Source organism: Barbus barbus (assembly GCF_936440315.1).
Source record: "Barbus barbus genome assembly, chromosome: 3".
In the NCBI taxonomy this organism is placed as follows: Eukaryota; Metazoa; Chordata; class Actinopteri; order Cypriniformes; family Cyprinidae; genus Barbus; species Barbus barbus.
Genome location: NC_136731.1, coordinates 37,915,527 through 37,925,058, shown reverse-complemented (window position 1 = coordinate 37,925,058; position 9,532 = coordinate 37,915,527). Strand labels below are relative to the sequence as shown.

Below are 9,532 nucleotides of genomic sequence, written 5' to 3'. Positions count from 1 at the left end.
ATATTGATGATTTTGGCATACAGCTCCTGAAAACCCAAAATTCCTATCTCAAAAAATTAGCATATCATGAAAAGGTTCTCTAAACGAGCTATTAACCTAATCATCTGAATCAACTAATTAACTCTAAACACCTGCAAAAGATTCCTGAGGCTTTTAAAAACTCCCAGCCTGGTTCATTACTCAAAACCGCAATCATGGGTAAGACTGCCGACCTGACTGCTGTCCAGAAGGCCATCATTGACACCCTCAAGCAAGAGGGTAAGACACAGAAAGACATTTCTGAACGAATAGGCTGTTCCCAGAGTGCTGTATCAAGGCACCTCAGTGGGAAGTCTGTGGGAAGGAAAAAGTGTGGCAGAAAACGCAGCACAACGAGAAGAGGTGACCGGACCCTGAGGAAGATTGTGGAGAAGGACCGATTCCAGACCTTGGGGGACCTGCGGAAGCAGTGGACTGAGTCTGGAGTAGAAACATCCAGAGCCACCGTGTACAGGCGTGTGCAGGAAATGGGCTACAGGTGCCGCATTCCCCAGGTCAAGCCACTTTTGAACAGAGAAGCAGCACTGGACTGTTGCTCAGTGGTCCAAAGTACTTTTTTCGGATGAAAGCAAATTTTGCATGTCATTCGGAAATCAAGGTGCCAGAGTCTGAAGGAAGACTAGGGAGAGGAAAATGCCAAAATGCCTGAAGTCCAGTGTCAAGTACCCACAGTCAGTGATGGTCTGGGGTGCCATGTCAGCTGCTGGTGTTGGTCCACTGTGTTTTATCAAGGGCAGGGTCAATGCAGCTAGCTATCAGGAGATTTTGGAGCACTTCATGCTTCCATCTGCTGAAAAGCATGGAGATGATTTCATTTTTCAGCACGACCTGGCACCTGCTCACAGTGCCAAAACCACTGGTAAATGGTTTACTGACCATGGTATTACTGTGCTCAATTGGCCTGCCAACTCTCCTGACCTGAACCCCATAGAGAATCTGTGGGATATTGTGAAGAGAAAGTTGAGAGACGCAAGACCCAACACTCTGGATGAGCTTAAGGCCGCTATCGAAGCATCCTGGGCCTCCATAACACCTCAGCAGTGCCACAGGCTGATTGCCTCCATGCCACGCCGCATTGAAGCAGTCATTTCTGCAAAAGGATTCCCGACCAAGTATTGAGTGCATAACTGAACATAATTATTTGAAGGTTGACTTTTTTTTGTATTAAAAACACTTTTCTTTTATTGGTCGGATGAAATATGCTAATTTTTTGAGATAGGAATTTTGGGTTTTCAGGAGCTGTATGCCAAAATCATCAATATTAAAACAATAAAAGGCTTGAACTACTTCAGTTGTGTTGTAATGAATCTAAAATATATGAAAGTCTAATGTTTATCAGTATATTACAGAAAATAATGAACTTTATCACAATATGCTAATTTTTTGAAAAGGACCTGTATATACAGTATCTCACAGAAGTGAGTACACCCCTCACATTTTTGTAAATATTTTATTATCTTTTTATGTGACAACACTAAAGAAATGACACTTTGCTACAATGTAAAGTAGTGAGTGTACAGCTTGTATAACAGTGTACATTTGTTGTCCCCTCAAAATAACTCAACACACAGCCATTAATGTTTAAACCGCTGGCCACAAAAATGAGTACACCCCTAAGTGAAAATGCCCAAATTGGGCCCAATTTGGACATTTTCTCTCCCCGGTGTCATGAGACTCGTTAGTGTTACAAGGTATCAGGTGTGATTGGGGAGCAGGTGTGTTAAATTTGGTGTTATTGCTCTCACTCTCTCATATTGGTCACTGGAAGTTCAACATGGCACCTCATGGCAAAGAAGATTGCCAAGACCCTGAAACTGAGCTGCAGCACGGTGGCCAAGACCATACAGCAGTTTAACAAGACAGGTTCCACTCAGAACAGGCCTCGCCATGGTCGACCAAAGAAGTTGAGTGCACGTGCTCAGAGTCATATCCAGAGGTTGTGTTTGGGAAATATACGTATGAGTGCTGCCAGCATTGCTGCAGAGGTTGAATCGGTGGGGGGTCAGCCTGTCAGTGCTCAGACCTTACACCGCACACTGCATCAAATTGGTCTGCATGGCTATCATCCCAGAAGGAAGCCTCTTCTAAAGATGATGCACAAGGAAGCCCGCAAACAGTTTGCTGAAGACAAGCAGACTAAGGACATGGATTACTGGAACCATGACCTGTGGTCTGATGAGACCAAGATAAACTTATTTGGTTCAGATGGTGTCAAGCATGTGTGGCGGCAACCAGGTGAGGAGTACAAAGACAAGTGTGTCTTGCCTGCAGTCAAGCATGGTGGTGGGAGTGTCATGGTCTGGGGCTGCATGAGTGCTGCTGGCACTGGGGAACTACAGTTCATTGAGGGAACCATGAATGCCAACATGTACTGTGGCATAGTGAAGCAGAGACTGGGCCACAGGGCAATATTCCAACATGATAACGACCCCAAACACACCTCCAGGACGACCATTGCCTTGCTAAAGAAGCTGAGGGTAAAGGTGATGGACTGGCCAAGCATGTCTCCAGACCTAAACCCTGTTGAGCATCTGTGGGGCATCCTCAAATGGAAGGTAGAGGAGCGCAAGGTCTCTAACATCCACCAGCTCCGTGATGTCGTCATAGGGGAGTGGAAGAGGACTCCAGAGGCAACCTGTGAAGCTCTGGTAAACTCCATGCCCAACAGGGTTAAGGCAGTGCTGGAAAATAATGGTGGCCACATAAAATATTGACACTTTGGGCCCAATTTGGACATTTTCACTTAGGGGTGTACTCACTTTTGTGGTCAGCGGTTTAAACATTAATGGCTGTGTGTTGAGTTATTTTGAGGGGACAGCAAATGTACACTGTTATACAAGCTGTACACTCACTACTTTACATTGTAGCAAAGTGTCATTTCTTCAGTGTTGTCACCTGAAAATATATAATCAAATATTTACAAAAATGTGAGGGGTGTACTCACTTCTGTGTGTGTGTGTGTGTGTGTATATATATATATATATATATATATATATATAAGCTATATATATTAGGGCTGCCAAATGATTAATCGTGATTAATCGCATCTAAACTAAAAGTTTTTATTTACATAATATGTATGTGTACTGTGTTTATTTATTATGTATATATAAATGCTCACACATACAGTATATATTTTTTGAAAATATTTACATGTATATACATTTATATATTTTATATATACTGATTAATGTGTAATGTGTTATATTTTTAAACAAATTATGAGCTCTAAAAGATTTTAACTAAAAGATTAAGAACTCTTGTTTTAGACCATTTTAGACCATGTTAAATCTTAAAATAAAATGCTAAGCTTACCACTGCATCTTTCTGAAAAAAAATGCAGCGACTGAATTTAGTTTATTTATAGTTATTATAGTTATAGTACTGTCATTATAAAAGAACTTCATTGATGTTTATTTAATTCTAACAAATAAGTTCTTGTTAAAAACTAACCAAAATTAAAAAACAATTAGCTTATATTTCTGCACAGGAGAGACTTGTTGTTTCCAAACAAAAGGAAATACATCGGTATGGACATCAGCTATCGGCCAAAATGAGTTGAAAAATATCGGCATATCCAATATCGTGCATCCCTAATATTTATATTATTATATTTTATATTATAAATATATTTAATATATAAACATAACATATTTTTCTTAAATATATATATATATATTAGGGCTGTCAGTTTAAGGCATTAACTTGATTAATTATTATATTAATTAAAATATTTTAATGCCGTTAACGCCCCAGACATGCAGGTCATCATACATTTCATACAGATGACTGCTGACAAATATGATGCAGGACAGCAATGCAGTTATGCACTAAAATTCAAGATATTGGTGCAAAAAAATGCCCCTGTATGATTTTTTTTTATAATATTTATATCATACAATATCACATGAGCAGGGAGAGCAGTATTACACGAGTGCTGATTTTGTCCCGAATATCACAAGTTTAAATATTATTTTATACAACAGTTCAGTAAATAAGAAGTTGATATTGTGTTATATTTTAACACAAAATTATGTGTATTTGCTCAATTTTGTAGAGAACATATTACCTTTAAAGCCACAGCAATTGTTGCGTTTCCAAGCAACACACAGCAGTTTCTGAGTTCTGAGTTTAGTTTCTGAATGAATCCGCATTTTGAAGGAATTGTGTGAATCAATGATTCAAAGACCTTTCAAAAAGAGACGCATTTACTTTTCCTGAATGAATCATGGTTTGAACGAATCGAATGATGACATTACGCCACCTGCTGGCAGATTTAGTTTCTTATTTAGAGTATCATTTCATAAAAATAAATAATAATAACAATAATTATAATAATAACATTGATCCCTTGGTTCCTTTTGCCCAAACATCGAAATTTGGTTGACTTGAGCTTACATGGTTATGTCTAGCCAAGTCTGTTTGGTGCCACTAATAGTGCTGAACTTCCACGTCAACTTTAAAAGAATTAAGGTTAAAAAAATATATATAACAAAAAGGGTGAACAACTGTTATATTAGACCAGTTTGTTGAGAGAAAGAGACAAGAGCTGATCAAGCACCCTCTTTCTCTATCCCTCTCAACACAAGTCTCTATTTACACTCGTAACCCCTCTGCTGGGCTGTTGTTCGCCACTTCACTTGATGAATTCTATTCACTTCTGTTCAACAGTTCTCTCTCCTCATCCTCTCTCTCCCTCTCGTTCACCATTCATTGTCCAGGTCTCTGTGGATGTGTGTTGGCGCATATGTATGTAATCATATCTATATAGACTGCTAATGAGCTTATTGGAGCAGACAACACACAGTGTATGCTGGGACACACGCGCCTAAGGGGCCGCCAATGGGAAGGGTGAAATTAACATAATCTATCCTATTCACACTCACATTCTCCTCTTTGTTTGCAGTAAATGAACTCTAACCCTTGACACCATGACTGTAAAACACCCACATACACACAGCCCTGCTTCACAAACAACAATCAGACATGAAACTCATTAAACTGACAGAAGAGCAGCAATTAGATGTGATAGCAGTGATAGACTAAATATTTGGCTAATCTGAATGCGTCAGTCAAAAAACCTTGCAGACTTTGCAGATTCACCAAATGGTCAAAGTTTGGCTGGTTAGCATAACCCTTGCTGCTAAATGCCATAGAGGCTAATTGCTACACATTTTGGCAGCTCTTTTAAAGGTACAGGTTTAGGAATGACCCATAAAGCAAGAGCTCTCTTTCTGACGGTAGGACAGACCTTGAGCAAAGCTGCACTGATATTATCACTGCACTCTGGGTATTGTATGATTCTCTGGATGAAAAACATCTTCCAAATGAAAGAGAATAAAGGAAGCTCAGCACTCTTTCTGGGAACCTACACAGTGCTGAGACAGGCACTTCTGTTTGGTTTCCAGATTTGGGAATATAGCACAGATACACACACACACACACACATTGAGATTAAGTGTCACTCGGGCAAGATGATGTGTCTTATTATCACACACAAAGCATGTTTACTCAGGCTTCTAAATCACTAATCGCTATAAACTATTCCAAATTCTAATCTTAAAAGAAAAAAAGTGTTTAAACCAACTTTTTAGAACATTAAATATGCATCAGTTTTCAGCATCATTACTCCAGTCTTCAGTATCACATGATCCTTCAGAAATCATTCTTTCATTAGCCTGTTTGATGCTCAGGAAATATTTATTATTATTATCGATGTGAAACATAGATTCCGTATTGAATTCAAAGTTCAAAAGAACAGCATTTATTTGAATTGAAACTCTTTTGTCAGATCTTATGTCTTTACTATCAGTTTTGATTAATTGAATATGTCCTTCCTGAATAAAAGTATTAATTTCTTTAAAAAAAAAAAAAAAACTTACTGCCTGCAAACTTTTAAAAGGTACTGTATATATACACATTTTCTTTAGTCCTTCTTCAATAATAACCCTGACGAAACCCCCTTCATTATTGATGAGAATATTTAAAAGCAAACTCTGCCCCCTAGCGACACATTCTGTTTAGTGCAATTGCTCAAATGGATTTGGAGATTCACATTCCACAAGCAAAAAGTTTCAAAAGACCATTCTAAGGATTTTCAGAATCACTGAAATGCATCTCTGGATACTGTCAAGACAAACTTTTTTTTTTTTTTTTTTTTTTTTTTTTTTTTGCAGTCACATAGCAAACATATTCTTTATTATTTTTTTAAAGCAACTTCATAAAACAAAATATCCAAAACAAACATAAAAATGAACATTTTTCATTGTCTTCACAGGGACCGAAGATGATTAATTTCTTTCAATCATTCAGTCATAAAAAGTGTTTCCCATTCTGTATTTGTTGAGAGCTATCAATCTGAACCGCTCATACAAACTGTTTCACAAATCTTAAGAATGTTTATTGCATAATCGCATGCCCATGTGAAATGTCCTGATGGCTGTGTGATATCATAGGCTATATATGTGGTGAAATCACATAATCTGATGCTCTTTATAATCTATAAAGTCAAACATTTCATTTGAGAGTTGAGAAACAACCGCCTGATGTTGTACTGCATACGCTTTACTTCTGCTCAGATTAACCGCACAGTAATGTCATTTCTTAAAATGATATTAAAGGCCATTTCATACAAATCTATTGTCATAGATATAACTGAAATGCTAAGCAAACACGATGTTTTAACTGAGCGAGAAAGTTTAAAGTGAAGAATAGTCTATAGCTAAGTGCTGAACTGGTGCCACCTAGCTCTCTAAAAACAAAGGCTTGCGAGTAAAGTTAGTATGGATATATGGAAGCACTGGTTACGGATTATTAAAACAAGAATGATTAATTGTATTCCTCACACTTAGGGTTAGGGATATGAACAAACTCTCAAGCCTAGTTATTACGCTTATAAACTATCAAACTATCATAGGAACTTGGAGTTGAGCTCTTTTCAGTAAGCAGCTGCATAGAAATGCACAAAAAAAACCTTAGCAACCACATAGCAACATCCTAGCAACCGCCCTGTTATCACTGTGATGAGTTTTGCACTGGCAAGCACTACTTACTTTTCACCCAAAAATTAAAATTTGCTGAAAATCTACTCATCCACAGGCCATCCAAGATGTAGATGAGATTGTTTCATCGTCAGAACAGATTTGGAGAAATTTATCTTTTAACTGAGCAATTTAGCTCAACAACAGATCCTCTGCAGTGAATGGGTGCCGTCAGAATGAGAGTCCAAACAGCTGATAACATAATTCACTAGTAATTCACACCACTCCAGTCCATCGAGTTATCTCTTGTGAAGCGAAAAACTGTGTTTGTAAGAAACAAATTCATCATTAAGATGTTTTAACTTCAAATGTTGCTTTCCACTTAAATATGAGTACTCTTATCCATAATATTGCTTTAAAAAAATTCCTTGTTTCTTACAAACACACAGCTTTTTCGGTTCACATGATGTTAACTGATGGACAGGAGTTGTGTGGATCATTGTAATGTTTCGATCGGTTTGGACTCTCATTCTGACGGCACCCATTCACTGCAGAGACGGCACCCATTCACTACATTTCTCCAAATCTGTTCTGATATTCATCTACATCTCGGATGGCCTTAGGAGGAGATAAAAAAAAATAATAATAATAATTTTTGAGTGAACTTTCCCTTTAAGGCAATATACAAAACACATATTATTCCTTAAATCCTTGACAAATAAATGTATAATGAATGTAACGGCAACAATCAATACAACTGCACCCATTTGTAACAACATTTAGACTTGATTTCTTTGGCCAACCTATCTACAGCACTACAAATGCTCTTAGATAAGCTATTTGTGCAAATATCCAGCAGAGAACAGTAACGTAACTCCCCTTTCAGATGCCAACGCTTCCAGTAACTCCTGCTCACCTAACATCCCTTTCTCTTGCAAGTCCCACCTCTTACTGTCTCCTTCTCTCCATCTTCTCCTCCCTTAATCCTTTTTGTAAAACCCATTTAACTTTCACTATTCTCTCTCTCTCTCTCCTGCCTTGCCCTCGTGTCCTGATTGGTTCCAGATCTGCTCCACTCGCTGACTCGACATTTCACAGCTGGCCACAGCACTGTTTCACCTCGAGGCCTTGCCAAGAGCCGAAGAAAAAAAAGTTAAGAGCTGAAAAGACAGAGAAAGTAGAGATAAAAGAACAAAGTTTAAGTTTCATTCCCTGTACTGTTTGGATGAGCTCATTGTACTGGCTGAGATCAAGCAAACCGTTACAGTGAGGTCAGACTTCCTGTTGGGCAGCACTGTGTCCAGCATGTGATTAGAGAGAGAGATACTGCGGTGCTTGTGACAGGCTCATTCTCATGCACTTTCATCTGTCTATTTCTGTCCGCAGCTCTTTTTTTTGGTTCCGCACCACTGAACTTCAAACATACCATCGTTTCATCTGATGTGTAATTATTATGATTATCATTCTCAGATTGATGCATGGGGGACCTGAATTCTGACCCAGAGAACATCGAATTCAGCTGCACAAATGTTAAGAAACAGCAACAAAAAAGTCACAACAAATAACTTCAAAAGTCACAGTCTGAAAAATACTGTTGTGGTGTTCCCTTGTAGTTGGTGTGATTGTGCGCTCTCATAGTCTGGAAGTTCAATGTGATTTTCTTTTTTTTTGGGGGGGGGGGGGGCTTTGTTCCCTTTTGGCACTAAAGAATAACTATGACATAAGGGACATGAAAAAATATGCATATAAACTGGATTTCCATAACCGGATAAAAATAATCTTCCACACTAGCCAATCCAAACAGCTCATTTGAGATGGTGGAATGTGATTGGTTGACATGCTTTAGATGGATGTGAAAGAGTTCTGTCTGTTGATTTCGGTTGATCATCTGCTGTGCTCTACACAGCTCTCTCAATGTCTCTGGAAAAATAAACACAAAAAAACCACAACTCATTTTAAACGTAAATTCAGTTGCTGCCATAGCAGATTTGTTTTCCTAGGTGTTTTTGAATCAGTGTAAACATATCCAGCATTATTCGCCCTGTTCGTTTAACTCCATGTCTGAAACGAGAATGTTTTTTTCAGCTTCCTCAAAGGGGGCGGAGTTAGTGCGGCTGTAGCGAGCGCTCTCATAGGTGCCCATGGAGCCGAAGCTCCGCCTACGATACAGATAAATCCCTCCCACCACCAGAGCAATCAGAACTAGGGCTGCAACCAGGACCTGAATCAATACATGGAGATGGTCGACACCAGCTGGAAGAAAGAGACAATAACTATTCAAACAAAACATTCATGGGTGTTCATTTAATACATTTCTGAACTTTGTCAACATATTTTAGGTAAATTTGAGGTTACAAATGATTAGAACTTACAATGAACTACAGGCTCTGCTGTGGCTCCTACTGAAAAGAAAAGAAAGAGGAAAATTGGGCTCAAAATGTGAATTATTATACTGTATATTATAATTATATTAGGATTTCTGCCATACATTCTCATTCTTTTTACCCTGAGGT

At 38.4% G+C, this 9,532-nt stretch overlaps 1 protein-coding gene across 2 annotated transcripts in view; it reads right to left on the bottom strand.

Annotated features, from left to right (window-relative positions):
• Positions 1 to 7,225: 7,225 nt before the first annotated feature.
• Positions 7,226 to 9,532, bottom strand: part of LOC306853532 (C-type mannose receptor 2-like) — a 40,694-nt gene continuing 38,387 nt past the window's right edge. The window contains exons 27-28 of one of the 2 annotated variants that reach the window (XM_079391022.1): positions 9,392 to 9,421; positions 7,226 to 9,272 (exon numbers count right to left, since the gene is read on the bottom strand). In XM_079391022.1, the coding sequence (XP_079247148.1) occupies positions 9,052 to 9,272; positions 9,392 to 9,421 (251 nt within the window). In that variant the 3' untranslated portion in view covers positions 7,226 to 9,051. The remainder of the gene's footprint in view (positions 9,273 to 9,391; positions 9,422 to 9,532) is intronic. The other variant, XM_079391023.1, reaches the window with a different exon arrangement.